Below are 15,362 nucleotides of genomic sequence, written 5' to 3'. Positions count from 1 at the left end.
TAATATTATCAAAGATGATGTCTGACTTCTGTTTTAGGCCTATCATTCAGTTCTATTAGTAGTCATAAAAATATTTGCTTATAGTAGAGTACATTGAACAACATCAGTGCACATTGATCCAGTCAAATCACTTATGTCACGTTTTTTTAAGGCAATGTATCGTAAAGGTTATGACTGATTACAGTAACCTTTAACCACCATATCTTCGTGTTTGTATTTTTTTAAATAAAAGACAGATGTTAACAAGGCTTGGGGTGTATAAAGACTTGGCCTGCGAGACGTCAGTTCCTGCTTGCTGCAGATGAAAACTGCTATTCTTGAAAGATTTTTCTGTGATTTTTATTGGGGGGGGGGACAGACTTCTAAACCTGCACATGAAACAGACCTGTATTTTTGATGAAAAAAACATACCCAAGTTCAGTGCTGCTAGCAGCAGACAAATATTTTGCATTAAGGTTACAAAAGATGCTGGCTTGCTTGGGAGGAGCTACATGTAGAAAAAAAGGCAGAGGCATAGTTTTTTAGTGTTCGTTTTTCTGCATGAGGGACCTTTCAGTCAGTACTGTTATGATTCAGTAGATTTAAAAATATACTGAATCACTGAGCTGACACACTGTGAAGACCAGTAGCTCATTTTATACCTTTACTATTGAATAAAGTCGTGCTTTTCTTTCCATTCTCACTCATATTTTAAAGTAACTGGTATGGACCTGTTTCTCTGTGCCCTCAACAGCCTAATTCTGGTGAATTGGACCCGTTATATGTAGTTGAAGTGCTACTGCACTGCAGCAAAGAGAGTTTGAAAAATTCTGCTACCGAGGCTGCAAAGCCAGCCAGACCTGAGGAGAAGGGAGAGATGCAGGTTGGTTATAAATGTTTATTCTCAATAATTGCCTATATATGTTCTAAAAGAGGCTATTTCCAAAGCATTTGCAAACTGTGGTAAAAGAGATATGTTAAATAGGAGAAAGAAGTTATATACCTAACTCCTGAGCTGTTGCTGGTTTCACCTCAAAGAAACGGTGTTTCAACTGTGAACAAAATACTTCCTATATATTTGTTACCACATCAAAGTGCTTTGAAACTTGGTTACTGTCTTATCAAATATTTCAGACCAGTAGATGAAAGACAATAGTGGCTATGTGAACGTAGCCACTATTATAAAAGCGACCTGCATGTAGTTCTGTGGATGAACAAGCGTCTACAAGCTATTTTCTATAAGATACTTGTGCAGAAAATTTTAGGTAATGTGCATCTCTTCTATTAAATTTGAGAATTTAGTTAGAAGGTTGATAATTTTTAAGTACTAAATTTTCACAGGACTGTTTGGCAGATACTAACTTTCTTTTGAATGTATTCTCTTCTCTGGGAACCTCCGTCTTTTCTGTGTTTTTTTTTTTTTTTCCCCTCCTCCGGCCCATTCAGACCCCTTCAGTTTTGCCAGTCTGTTTCATTCTAAAATGAAATGGAAATTTTTAGTGAAGACATCTGCATTGCTTGAAGATTTCAATTTGGAACCCTATGTCAAGACTAACCATTGTAATTTTTAGATCAGAAATAGTTATTCAATTTGTCCAGATGGTTTTCCACTAATACTGCTATAAGCTTGAGATACAGTGCTTATTCTTCATGGTGTCTCAGTTGTTTTGATGTTAATGAATATGTATTTGCTCGTTTGATGTTCTCTATTGTTAACGTTTCTAGTTATGTTTCTGACAATAATTTATCCGTTTTTGGATCCTAAGAGGTATTCCAATAGGAAACAGGCAAGCAAGAAAGAAACTGTCAAAAGTGATTAGAAATCATCTTTTTAAAAGCTAAATACACACATGGAGTCTCCCTCCGTATTCCTGAAGTAGTGTTATTCAGTGCTTTGTTCATTGTATTTCAATGGAATACGATTAAGGACTATGATTAAGCACAGGCTCAATTGATGTACATCTCCAGAGAGGGTGCGTGTTCACTGAGATACACCTGCCTCTTACTACATTGGATTACAAACAATAGAAAAAACTGAAATGTTTTTCCACTTACAGTCTCTCTCCAAATTTAAGTGAATAGAGAATTTTCCCATTTGATTACTCAAACGAAATGATTACTGATTACTCTTCTAGCTGCTTCTCATCACCCACATCTTCCTGCTTCCTGATACTCCTTTATCCATCACCGTGTTCTTGTTTATTCAGTTTTTCTTTTTCTTTGTAATAAAACCAGGTGTAAAGAAAACCTGAGAGAACAGAAGCTCTCCCCCTCATTCTTCTTTCTGATTTTATTTTAAAGCTCAATCTCCCAACTTATTTACTGCTAACAATTGTATGAATTGGGGGAAAAAAAAAAAAAAGCTTTACAGTGAAACAGTAATAATAATACTGATTTATCAGTTACTGCACTATTTTTGATAGGTTGTTCCTGTTCTGGTGCATCTCCTCTCAGCTATCAGCAGTGTCCGACTTTACATACCAAAAGACCTGAGGCCTATTGACAACAGGCAAAGTGTGTTAAAATCTATACAAGTAAGTTTCACTAGGATTTAAAAACTGTCTACTCTGATAAGTGCGATACGCTTGAACACAAGACCACTAGTTCTAAAGAAAATGTATCAAATGTTTGTGTCACATCATCAGGATTCTTAAAAGGGATTGGCAACCATGGATGTGTGTTAAATGTTTCTCTTTGTAAGCAGTCACTTTAAAATGATTTTTTTTTAAACTGCTGAAATCTTACATACCAAACTTAGAGTACTGCTTTGTATGTCCCTATAATTGTGCCAGCTGATTTGTGAAAGTGTATTTTATTTTGCTTTTGTTAATGTTACAAAATATATTTCTTTTTTTTTTCCTTCTTTTAGGAAGTACAGAAGCGATTTCCTGATGGAGTTCCATTACTAGACCCTATTGATGACATGGGCATCAAAGATCAAGGACTGAAAAAAGTCATCCAAAAAGTAGAGGCATTTGAGCATAGGATGTATTCACATCCTCTCCACAATGATCCCAATTTGGAAACTGTATACAAACTTTGTGAAAGAAAAGCACAGGTAAAGAAAAAAAAAACCCAAAACCCAGCGTCTATATTTAGCTGAAGAGAGAACTGGTAATAGTTACCTTCTTACCTGCTTTTCTTTTTATTTGCAAAGCCCAATTTTACTCCTCTTTAAAAACAGCAACATTGTGGAATCTCTCTAACAAACTGGCTGACTCAGTGGTGTGCACTTGATTGGCTGAGAGATGTGATAAAGATGGGAGGTAAATCTGGTAAGATAACTCTTCAGAAAAAGTCATTGGAGAGCAGAAGATAAACTCCAGCGCCCCTGGAGTCCTTGGTCACTGAATAAGCATGGCACAATACAGTGTGGATAAAATGCTCATGGATATTTGAAACTGATCATTTTTAATATGTTTGTGCAGAGCTAGGCTGTATTGATGGGACTTACTAGCCTGGGGAGAGTACCATACAAATCATAGTGCTGCTGCTTCCTGAGCTGACTCTCAGCCTGGAAGCAGTATGCTTATTTTGTATAGAATTGTACCCTGCAAGGCAGAAACCAGCTGTCATGTTTCTATGTTGCCTAGAAAAAAAATTCTCTGGCAGTCTTTTGGCAGAATTGAGGCGGTTCTGGCATGGGCAGCACAAAGTTGCATGCAGTAAGATGTGCTGGACCAAGCAAACTTCTGCAGGGGTGCCTGTCCTGTGCAGCCTGCCCTTCTTCATTCCGCTCACCTGCAGGCAGATTGGGCCTGAACTGGTTCTGCCTATTTTGTGCTTCATTCAAGATCATAACTTGATGCGCGTGAGTGTAGAAATAGTTGAGTGGCTCTGTAGGATTCAGCTTGATTCCAGCTGAGCAAGTTAAGCCTTGCTTTGCTCTGGCCACGTTGGACCTGGGCGGTCTTTTCTTTGAGCCGCTTTGGGACTCTGTGGCCACGTTCTGCAATATGCCTGCATTGTGTGGGTTTTTCCTTCTTTAAGGCCACCCTTCACTGTTATTGCCTTGACTAATGGAGAGTTGATTGGTTTATATTGTAGAAACGTCATAAAAATAGCTGTAAAAATACCTGAAATAATGCCGATTGGATTTTTGTGTTTGGTATGTCTCCACAGAAGCTACATGCCACCATGTTCTGTTAAGCTTATCTTTGCTGAAACAGCAGAGTGGTAAGGGGCTTATCAGAAGAATTTAGTGGTCTAAGCACAGAGGCAAGGTGATACAGAGAAGTGGTGCTACGTGTTAAAGCTTAATATAAAAATCCAATAGAGAAGTTAAACTATGTCAGCGACTATCAGATTACCACGTGGACTGAAATGCTTAGCCTAAATAGGAAAAATAAAGCATTAGGATTAAGCCACCAATTATATGCCAGGATGTTGACAGTGATCGTGATAAACTGTACGAGACTGGAAAAACTCTGATGGCAGAAAATAATACATTTGGTTAATATTTGATTGGATAGTTGGGTAGCTCAGGCATAGTATGGGTCTCAGAAAATGAGTGCTCAGTTCTCAACCGAGGATTTCCTGTATCATTTTTTTTTCCTGGATAAATAGCATAACTTCCCAGACTTGCCAAAGTTCCCTAGGGGTAAATGGAGCTGACGCTTTTCTTTGTTTGTTTGTTTTTTTTTTTAAACTTCTGCTTAACAAATTTAAATGAGTCAGTCCGAGGCTTTATGTGTATTAGTCTTTAAAATAGTAGGCACAGTCACATCTGTTAAGCCAGCGATATTTAATTTCTCTCCTTTTGACTCCCACAGATTGCTATGGATATTAAAGCAGCAAAGCGAGAACTGAAAAAAGCCAAAACTGTCTTACAAATGGATGAACTCAAGTGCCGCAAGCGTGTTTTGCGACGATTGGGGTTTGCCACATCTTCAGATGTTATTGAAATGAAAGGGCGGGTTGCTTGTGAAATCAGCAGGTAATTGGTTTCTGTGCAAAGTGATTGTTGTCATGCGTACACATTTTGCTGTCCGCGATGGAATTAACGTGTCACGTTTATGTTTTAACGTTCTGAGACCAGTAGAAGAAAGGTTCTTCTGAGACGACGTGATCTGTGTCAGAAAGGGAATATACTGATTAAAGCAGTAAAGAAAGTACCCTAAGGACAAAGTACAATAGAAATTAAAACTAACAGTAAAATCGGGATATTAAAATGCCAGAACAATGGCTATTTTTAGTAGCCAACAGCTTAGGCAGCAATAAGTGTTTTCATTTAGTATTACACGTTACGTGAGAGACTGGGACTCAGTTTCTATGGTTCTACTTCCCAGTATTTTTTTAGAGCAGACTCACTCACACAAACATGGGTGTAACAGTGATTGTCGGCAATTACCAAATCGCTGACAGGTGTAGAATAGAGCTTAACCGATTCCACACGGCTGTTGGAACAAACCTATGGAGGTGATGCATTTCACTGTAATACGTTTACCAGGTACGTATATATTAAAACACATCCTAAAGATTCTATGGAAACTCATGAATCAGACTTCAATACTTCAGAATATAACTCAGGCTTCAGTAGAAATGTGTATTTTTAAAAGCTGCAATAACTGCTATAGTGCTTGTCTTATAGATGCTCTGAAAAAAAGTATCTGTATTTGTTCTGACTCTTCAGGGTTGCCTAATAACCTTTTCTCCCTGCAGAATTTAATAGTAAATGGGAGCTGAATCATAAACTTATTAAACTCCTGTCCTTCTAGAATTGTTAGTTGATGAGTTAGTTTTCTTTGTAAAAAGTATACATTTTTTTCCCATCCTGTGCATTTTTCTGATAAACTCCAGAAATGAAAATGCAATTGTATTAACAATTTGACACTCTAGCCAACTAATAAGCTTGGATTTTATATTAGCATTGTGCATTTCCTTTTATAACTCATGATTATGTCTTTGTTTTATAAGTAAATTAAAGCAATTTTGTTCCTCTTCTCTGTATCTTGAAAATGTCCTGTTGAATCTCTTTTTTTGAGCAGCGACAGTATGAATTTGAGTCCTTTTCATAAGCTGCCTAAGTCTTGTCTCTGGTTGTCAGTCTCTCGATGCCCTGTCTGTTAAAAACTGACTAAAGCAAACTATTATTAATAACCTCTTACGAATTATGAGGACAGATTCTTTGTAGTTCACTAAGGCCTAAAGAGCTTTTATTTTAACAGACCTTCTTATTTTCTTCTCCCTTGGCATCCCCCTCAAAAAGTTAGTATTTGGTGTACCAGGAAGTAAAATTAAGGAGCTGTTATTTCTTGCATATATGCAGTTGCTTCACAAGCAGATTGATAATAGTTCATTAAAAACATTTAAGACTTTTCTCTAAGCTTTCTTCTCTTTCTGTTTCAGTGCTGATGAACTACTCCTGACAGAAATGATGTTTAACGGTCTCTTCAATGACTTATCTGCGGAACAGGCAACTGCACTACTAAGCTGTTTCGTGTTTCAAGAGAACGTGAGTTACTTCTTGAATTTATGAATTCTAGCGCTTGACGGTGCTTTAAATTCTTTTCCAGACTGATCGTAACAGTACAAGCCATTGCATTTTTGTCCTTTCCTGAGGTGCTTCTGACATTAACTCCCTTTGAACCAATCAAAAGTATTGCCACTTTAGTGCTACCGTGTATTCCTTCACGACTAACATGCTGAAGGTTGAGTAAAAATTGCAGGACTTGTGATGAGTCTATAGCTGTTTCCTTCTCGTGAAATGAAACAATAGTAACAAAGCTTCTCAGCACACGTGCTTGTACGTACGTATGTACACACGCATCTGCACGCAAATATCCTTAGAAATCAAAAGGGAGAATGATGATTTCAAAGGAGAAGCTTAACAATGTTTGCTCCTTACTCTGTGGTGGTGAGGGCATTTTTAATTCTGAGACACGCTCATGCTATATTATTCAGATCTGTTGAATGCAAGTAGCAAGATCACATAGAATTGATATCAAAAAAGCCGTTAAAACCAGAGTGTATATTATGAAAAGCAAAAATATTGGCATTTACTTCTGGTGCATTTTTTTTTTCCCCACTTGCAAGCTATAATGAAAGTAGTAGCTTCAGGAAAACACAAAAAACGTAAAATAAAGTATCACTGCAGATGGCTAGCAGGATGCATCACTCAAGTTGATTCGAAAGATGGAAAGTAGCAGATGCTAATACCTTGTCCTTGGTTAATGGAAGGGATGCATATGTAAGCCATTGTTCATAAGCAACAGAAAATTAAATGGGTAAATAAAATATTGTGGTTCGCTCAACAGTAGTACTTAGCCTACACAAGTAGGACATAAACATGTTGCTGTACTTGCATAGCCAGCTTTTCTTTTATAACAATTTATGTTTAAGTTATTCTATTAAAAACCCTGCTTTTTGTAACACAGCTAAAGTAGCAGGTGAGCGATTTCCTTCTAATTTTGGCAGTTCAAAGCTAGAGTGAATTTTGGTATCGTTCAGAAAGCAGATGCTGTTTCTTTTTTTTTTTTTTCTTTTTTCTTACTGTTGGGACACTGTGTGAAAAGATTTGACTTCTGCTGCTGTTTTGGTTTGAGAAATGAGTGTTCTTGTTTTCAGGGAACCCAGTAAGTTTTAGGGTATTTGATACCAGGTTTGAGAAGTCATTTCAGTTGTTTAGGATGGCACTAGCACGTGTTATAACTTTTCTTTTTGCATCTAATTTGGTTCAGAGCAAATATATGGGAGTCCAGATGAGATTATTTCATATTTTCTATTTCAGTCCAGTGAAATGCCCAAATTGACAGAACAGTTGGCAGGACCACTTCGTCAAATGCAGGTAATCTGTGCAATAGAAACCTTACCAAACTCACTGTTAATGGTAACATGAATAAAGCATTCGTATAATGAGTGCAGGATGAAGACCTGATTTTCAGTTATTAGTGAGTTTGGCTGGCACCGACTGAACGTGGTTTTTAATAGTGGGTTATTTTGTTTGCAATAAACCTTTATGCTAATTTAGAACATCCTTTAAAGAACTTTGTATAAGTCTGCTTATTACACTGTAAATTGTTCAGGCAGGCAGACTTAATAATGTAAACAGTGGCTTACTTTCTGATTTTGAAGGATTTCGCACAGAAAAAGAAAGCTGATCTGGAATGCAGTACCCTTTATGTTGATTAAATATTTAATCTGTTTAAGCTTATTATAAATTTAAAATATTTTATTTTAAAGGAATGTGCTAAAAGAATTGCCAAGGTGTCAGCTGAAGCAAAACTGGAAATTGATGAAGAAAATTACTTAAATTCTTTCAGACCCAACCTAATGGATGTTGTATATACGTGGGCAAATGGAGCTAACTTTGCTCACATTTGCAAAATGACTGATGTCTTTGAAGGTATGTTACTGCTATCAGATATTTTTTAGGAGGTGTGAAGTGGTGATTCCATGCCGTATACAAAGGTGTCATCTTTGAGTTCTGAATAGCCTTATAATAGATCATAATTTCTTCTGTGGCTGAAGCCAACTGGGAAAAGCTTTGTTCACTAATTTAATAGTTGCACTGTTGATTTAAAATTTACAAAAGACTTTTTAAAAGGGTTGTGTCCAAATTTTTATGCCTTTCTATAGAACTCAGAAATCCTAAGTACTGCAGTAGGTGGTAATGCTTATCTTTGCTAGTTAGGGCATAAATGCCATGTTGAAAAAAACTTCCCAATTTAACAAAAGTTCAACTCTTGCACCTTGTTTTCATTACAGTTAAGTGTTTTATTTACTTGGTAGATTGAAAGTTCCTCCTGCTGCCTAAAGGATGACAGAAGTGAGAGGTGCTAACCAAATCTGTGTTTTGAACAGGTCAATATAACAGCGCAGTACATGCATTCGAAAAGTCTAGATCTAACCTGACATCTGGGTTAATTTGTTTCATAAAGGTGGAATACTACAAACTGCCCCTTGAGAACGGATACTTAAGACCTTTCATTATTTTAAAAGCAGGATGACTTACAGCCCAAGTATTTCCTAAAAGGACAAAACATTCACCTGAAGGTTAGAGTAGAATGAAAAACCTAATTTGTTCTTTTACCAGAGAAGAGTTGTGAGGATGGTAAGATGGGTGCACCAGTTTTACGAATTTGTGTGTAATGACTAAAGTTATTGCTGTCAGCCTTGTATTGCCTCTCGCAAATGCTTTTTCCATGTTTGTACACAGTTGCAGATGTGAGTCCTTAAAACAAAGGAATTCCTGCATTTGGAAAATCCAGTGCATAGGCCCAGGAACTTTCTAAACCAGGTTTCCTGTGACCACCAGGACTTCTAGGATTCTTTGATTTTTGCATTCAGCAGATTCCTCCTAGTGAAACGAATGTCTGTGACTTATGCTGTTAGAAGAAATTATATCTACTGCAGAGGCATCTTGAGTAGAGGGAAAGCAAAATGGGAAGCAGTAGCTGGCTTCTGTTTTTCTCTGATTGTTCAGAATACACACAGACAGTAACATTTTCCATTTACCATATTTTAGTTAAGACTAATTATCAGCTTTGTGCTAGTCTTTTTGGCATGCCTTCTCTTGGTTGGAATAGTGCTAGCTCCCTCAAAATTAAATCTTACAGGCCTGTTTTGAGATACTCAGCTTTTGTGGCAGGGGTTGATGCGCGATTCTTCCCTTCACTTTGGAACAGGCTAATTTTCTGTGCGTTGTCCAAAAGGAAGGAAAGCACTGCAGATTTTGTGGCAGTTACCCTCACCTTAATTGCAGTGTAATGTTACGAAATTCCACGTCAGTTTGACATAGCCCTAAAGATTTCAAATAGATTAAAAAAACTGAATTAAAAAAAGAATTGTGTCCTTAATTTTGATGCTACGTACAAATTTTCATTTAAGAAATTAATGCTTCCTGTGTTAATTTACGTCGTGTTTGTTACCATGTGGTGGATTATGAAAGCCCTAGAAGGGCATATATTTTTGCCTTGTGGGCAATGTAAAATTAGCAGTAATGACTTGCTGTTTTATAGGAAGTCCCAACTTCATTGTTGTGCATCAGTGTTACCAAGCAGGCAGGGAAAACTGTCCAACCTTTGGAGGATACATTGAAAGCCACCAGACTTTTTTTTTTTTTTTTTAAACTAGCTTCTCATGACCCCCCAAACCGATTAAAAGTGCCTTCTGAAAGACTGTGCTCCTCATGGCTGAGAGACTGATGTTCAGTTCTGTTCTGCTTTCGAGGCTAACGGGCACTAGCAGAACTTTCTAGACAGACATCCAGAGTTTGATGGTACGCCTCTACCATTGCTAGCAATAGAGGAAGCTTTAAAAATAGATGGAGCTCTGTTGTATTATCAGTGGTGATAGTGAAGTGTCTGAAACCTCTTTACGGTGCAGTAAAGTGCAAAAGCTTGTATTTGTGGTAGGTGCTGGGTTTCGTTTTCATGTGGAACAGTGTTGATTGGCTAGTGAAAGTGAGTTGTTATTAAATAGAAATTTGTGAAATGAGAGAAGCTTTTTAAAGCAGTGGGGCAGAATGGCTAAACTGAGCTAAGTGCCCTGTTAATCAGTTCCAGAATGACTAGCTGTTCTGCTTTGTGGAAGAAAGTATAGACAATGGTCATTTATTCCCAAACCTACAATTGTTTGTCATGCACAAAAAAATATGCCTGCAACAGCCCCAGTTATGTTGTCTGTAAGCAGCGTAGCTGTTTCCACTGGAATTTCCACTGGAACGAGTCTCAGAGTTGGCCATTCAGACAGAGACTAGCAGAAGTGAGTCGGGCCTGCCAGAGCACGGTGTGTGGCTGTGCTCAGGGGAGCTGCCCGTGGTTCACTTGTTCTGGGTTTGTGCTTTGTGTCCAATAAAGGCCATATGTTTTTTTTTCACCTCATGTCATTGCATGCCATGTCATTGTAAAGCCTAGGCTTTACAGACAGCTCCCCTCACAAATTATTCTTACTGTAGAAATCTCACATAAGAGAGTGGTACCATATGAATATTAGTTTTAGACGTCTGTCTTTTTTTTAATTGGATAAGAACATCCCAGCAGCTCTACAGAATGGTCTTTGAATAGCCAGTATATTTCTGCAGGTATGATGCTGTGTCCAGAGCAGGAATTCACCCTATTTTTTTAAAAACCATAGATGTGTATTTTAGTGTTTGAACAGTTATTTCACATGCACTTATTTATTTAATGCCAGCTGTGAGATGATGCTGGACAAAATGCCCAAACAGCATCCTCTTTACATTCCAGTATAAAAACATAAGCCTTATGCTCATTGTGTGCCACTTGCTACGGTGCGGTGGGCTGCTCTGAGAAGCATGTTGGAAAAGATGATGAATGGGTAAAAATTATTTTTCAAGCAGCTCTTTTTAAATGTAATTAATAGAAACTAAAGTGAGAATTGCATTACAGTGTAGGAAATATTTCACGAGTGACCTTGTATGCACTTCAGTAAGCAGTCAGTCGAGACTATTAAGGACTTCCTTTTAGGATTACTCTTAGAGCTATTTTTACAGAAGTTTTATAAACTGGACTTTGAAAAGGTAAGCAGGACACCAGTGTACCAGGAGGGTAGCAAAAGTTGTAACTTATTTCCCATACAGGTAAAACTATAGTTGCTTGAAGGTGTTTTTTTTTTTTCCAGGTAGCAGAGCAATAGCTGGTGAAAGCTGTAGTTTAATCTACCTGGAATACCAGGTGCAATTCTGGTGCCCTTATCTCAAAACAAAAACATACCGTAACTAGAAAATGCATGGAGCAAGGCAACAAGGGTAACGGGTACAGAATTACTTTCAGCGTTGCTCTTCAGCTTGGATGAGGGGGAGGACTTGAGCAGGTACTGTACTGGGCTGCATGGCACAGAGCAGATAGATATCTAAGGTGGACTATTTACTACCTCTCCCAACAAATGAACTAAGAGCCGTCAAAAAAAACCCTAAGGAACTAAGTCCAGATGGCCAACATAGGGTGGTTCTTGAAGCAGCAAGCTTGGAGATCTCTCACGCCTCCATGCATTTGAGGAGGTCTGGACAAGTACTTGAAAGGAATCCACTAGGAATTACAGAACAGATGGAAATTCCTCTGAGCAGATAATAGAGGCTGTGAAAATACTAGCAAAGAGTAAGAACAGGATAACCACATGGAGCTAGCTTCAAGAAAAATGCCTGGTGGAGAAAGGTATTGTTAAGCAGAATACTGATCTAGACTGAACTTGTTTAAGGCATATGGCTGTTCTACTCAGCGTCTAGAAAAATTCTGAAAACCATTGGACAAGATGGTAAAGGAAATATTGCCTTGTCTGAACCAGGCCTAACTAACTGAAGAATACAGTGACCTGGTGTAGCAGGGTATACCAACTGATCATGCACTCTCTTTATACAGGTAGCATAATTCGTTGCATGAGACGGCTAGAAGAATTGCTTCGACAGATGTGCCAAGCTGCAAAAGCCATTGGAAACACAGAGTTGGAAAATAAGTTTGCAGAGGGTAGGTATTTCAATCACAAAATACAAAAAAAGTATATTGTCAAGACAGACAACTTCTCACTTTTGAATCATCATTCTAATGTTACCCTCTTCCCTTAAGTTAACATTTTGCTCCCTCTGTAAGTAACACCTGTATCAGGTAAGTTTGACTTAGATACTGCTGCTCTGCTGCATACTGACAAATAGACTAAGTTTGTGACTGAAAGCAGATGTAGAAAAACTTCTGTTCAAGTGCTGTAATGCTGTTTCTCCATTACAAAAACATTAGTTCCCTGTAACTGTGGTTTATAGCATATGGAAGTGATTGTTCTAGGTGGTGGACACTAATGTGTTTTTCTTTCCTGGTAGGGATTACGAAGATCAAGAGAGATATTGTGTTTGCTGCAAGCCTTTACCTGTAACTGATGGTATCTTCTAAAAAGTCTGCTGGATCAATCCCTACGCCAGGGTTCAGTTGACATCAGCTATGCACCTTACTTCCATCTCAAGTCAAGACATTTAGTTTTTAATGGTGTGTATTTAAACCACAACCACTTAAACAAGGCCTGTACAAACAGCAGTATGTAATATAAGTGTTACCATGTTTTTAATAAAAATTTACAGTTTGAATAGTGTTTTTTTTTTTTAAGCAAGAGCTTGAACCAACAGAAAGGTAAAGTTTAGATATACATAATGGTGGTAAATGTTATTATATACAGGTAAAGTGAGCATCCAAGAGCAGCAGCAGTCCCTTAAAGGCATTTATTTATATTACATAGACACTTTTGAAATTGTTTTCCTTTCAGAGAGCAAGAGAGTTGAGGTGTATCATTCTTCATGGTTGATGATTGCTACCAAAGTGATTTCCGTTTGTTGGTGTCTCATGTAGGGTTGTATGGGAATCTTCTTTTGGTTGAAACGTACATCCTCTCACTTTGAAGAGGTCAGACACATACACAACCTAAGTGAACAAATTAGTGTTAGCTTCTGCAGTTTTAAATCTAGAAAAGACTGGCAAATGCTTTTGAAGGAACAGAAAGACAAATTCCATACTCAAAACTAATACAACAAGATCTAGACAGATTTGAAACTGCTAAGAAGTCTCATATCAAAGTAATGTTCTAAAACTATGGCATCAGTTCCCCCATCCCCCCCCAAAAACCACCACCACTCACAACAAACCACACACCAGCACCTTTTCCTCCAGCTTCCAGGTGACCACTTAATGGCCATCAGTGGTTTAAGCTGAATTCAAGGGTTGTGTGTTATTGCTTCCAACTGCCTTGTCACTGTCAGGCACCACTCTATTACAATAGTTAAGAGTTTGAATGGCTTTAAATTAAAGGGCAAGATGCCCCTGGAATATATGGTTAAATTTATTCCAGAATTTGTACAGAACAGGACAGAATGCAGCCAGAGCTATTCATTTAGCTGAGTGCGAGTGTTCAGTTACCATTACTCACACGTGTCACTCCTGCTTGCCTTTCTTTTACAGGTAGTTAAACTAAGTTTGGATTCTTCTCCTCAGTAAGTCCCACAGCATCACTGTGGGCTGATAGTGTGTCCTTACAGCTCACCCTTGCAGCTGCCAGCCCAGCTCTACCTACGTTATCTTTTTCTGCATTGCTTTCAACATTTTTACCACACTTTTTTTCCAACATTTTTACCCTGCTTCTGCAGCTCTTTCCATCCTATGTCACTGACCCATATTAGTAGAAATGCCGGGCACAGCAATGCATGAAGTGCAATAAATAAGCCCTTCTTTCACATCAATGTTGCTGTGTCATCTCATCCCCTCCCACTTCAGACCTTGGAATTGCAGGACACAGTTTTAAGGAGACTGAAGAAGCCATATTCTATGCTGAGAGCTGATTAACCTGCATGTCCCTTCAGTTGCATTAGCTCAGTTTCAGCTTCTACTTAAATGCAGAATTCACTCAGCCCAACCTAGTGCTCTATTTCTAGTTGCTTCTCCAGTATGCTTTCACAGCACTTCTCTGTATCCATAGGTAAGACTCCAGATCTGACAAGTGTGGGGTTTTTTTTTTTGTTTTTTTAAAAGCCTTCCCTCAGCCTTCAACTCATCTCTTTGTTCACTGCAATGTCACTTTCCCCTCATTCTTGCACTACTGAACATCTCTTGTAGAAATCCTTTGAATTGCCAACATCCTTCATTACACTTCCCTTCCTAATGAAGCTGTCTGTTTCTTCAAGCCTTGCCATTTCTCATTCCCTGCAATCTTCCTGATGGGAATTGAGATTGCAGCAAAACAAAGAGGGGAAGTCTTGGATATGACCTCAATTCGTTCATGCCTCTGAACCAGAAGTCCTTCTTCCTTGATCTGTCACTTCCATAAGTCATCTATGGCACACACTGATGACAGCTTGCACAACCACTTAGCTGCCACTAAGTCAACCAGGCATGCAGCTCCAAGTTTAGTTGGCTTCCTGTTACTTAGCAGTACTGATGCATCCAAGAGGCTATCCTAAGAGTCATGCACTAATTACTGTGAACACCCTTTTGACACCCAAACAAAAAATTACACAAGAAATGGTGAAGGGTTTTAATTTCCCATCAGACTGATAGAAGAAATCCAACAGCTAAGACTACAGAAGCTGGCAGACACCTTCATGCTGTCCTTATCCTTAGCTTCTCTTGAGAGCTTATTGTGCCTTGCTTTCTTCACACACAGCTCTCCCTCGCTGTTATATCTGAGGTTTAGAATTTGGCTAGAAACAATTTGTTGGTACAGAGAGGCTACTCACCCAGGTGTTTCTGTAATTGGCCATTTCCATCTCAGTTATCTGAATTCAGCTCTGGGGCAGGGACAATTTCATGTTGTCCAACAGCATTTATCTCATCACTGGCCAGGTATCCTGCTGCAGTATGCACAGTACTACTGCTAAACCCAGTTCAAGGAGTTTTGTTTCCCCCTTCCCCCAGCCCCCACAATAATTTTCAAAGCTTTAGGAAGACAGGAAT

The 15,362-nt window shown here is 38.4% G+C and overlaps 2 protein-coding genes across 4 annotated transcripts in view; one reads left to right on the top strand and one right to left on the bottom strand.

Moving 5' to 3' along the window:
* Window positions 1-13,009, top strand: part of MTREX (Mtr4 exosome RNA helicase) — a 51,010-nt gene extending 38,001 nt beyond the window's left edge. The window contains exons 19-27 of the mRNA XM_068928661.1: window positions 734-862; window positions 2,403-2,513; window positions 2,849-3,037; window positions 4,752-4,915; window positions 6,328-6,433; window positions 7,709-7,765; window positions 8,161-8,323; window positions 12,297-12,401; window positions 12,749-13,009. Of these exons, the coding sequence (XP_068784762.1) occupies window positions 734-862; window positions 2,403-2,513; window positions 2,849-3,037; window positions 4,752-4,915; window positions 6,328-6,433; window positions 7,709-7,765; window positions 8,161-8,323; window positions 12,297-12,401; window positions 12,749-12,801 (1,077 nt within the window). The 3' untranslated portion in view covers window positions 12,802-13,009. The remainder of the gene's footprint in view (window positions 1-733; window positions 863-2,402; window positions 2,514-2,848; window positions 3,038-4,751; window positions 4,916-6,327; window positions 6,434-7,708; window positions 7,766-8,160; window positions 8,324-12,296; window positions 12,402-12,748) is intronic.
* Window positions 12,965-15,362, bottom strand: part of LOC104146853 (phospholipid phosphatase 1) — a 72,612-nt gene continuing 70,214 nt past the window's right edge. For all 3 annotated transcript variants that reach the window (XM_068928662.1, XM_068928663.1, XM_009679094.2), the window contains exon 6: window positions 12,965-13,340. In XM_068928662.1, the coding sequence (XP_068784763.1) occupies window positions 13,215-13,340 (126 nt within the window). In that variant the 3' untranslated portion in view covers window positions 12,965-13,214. The remainder of the gene's footprint in view (window positions 13,341-15,362) is intronic.

Source organism: Struthio camelus, chromosome Z (assembly GCF_040807025.1).
Source record: "Struthio camelus isolate bStrCam1 chromosome Z, bStrCam1.hap1, whole genome shotgun sequence".
Lineage (NCBI taxonomy): Eukaryota > Metazoa > Chordata > Aves > Struthioniformes > Struthionidae > Struthio > Struthio camelus.
Note: the sequence above shows the minus strand (reverse complement) of the source record. Positions and strands in the feature narration are given on the sequence as shown.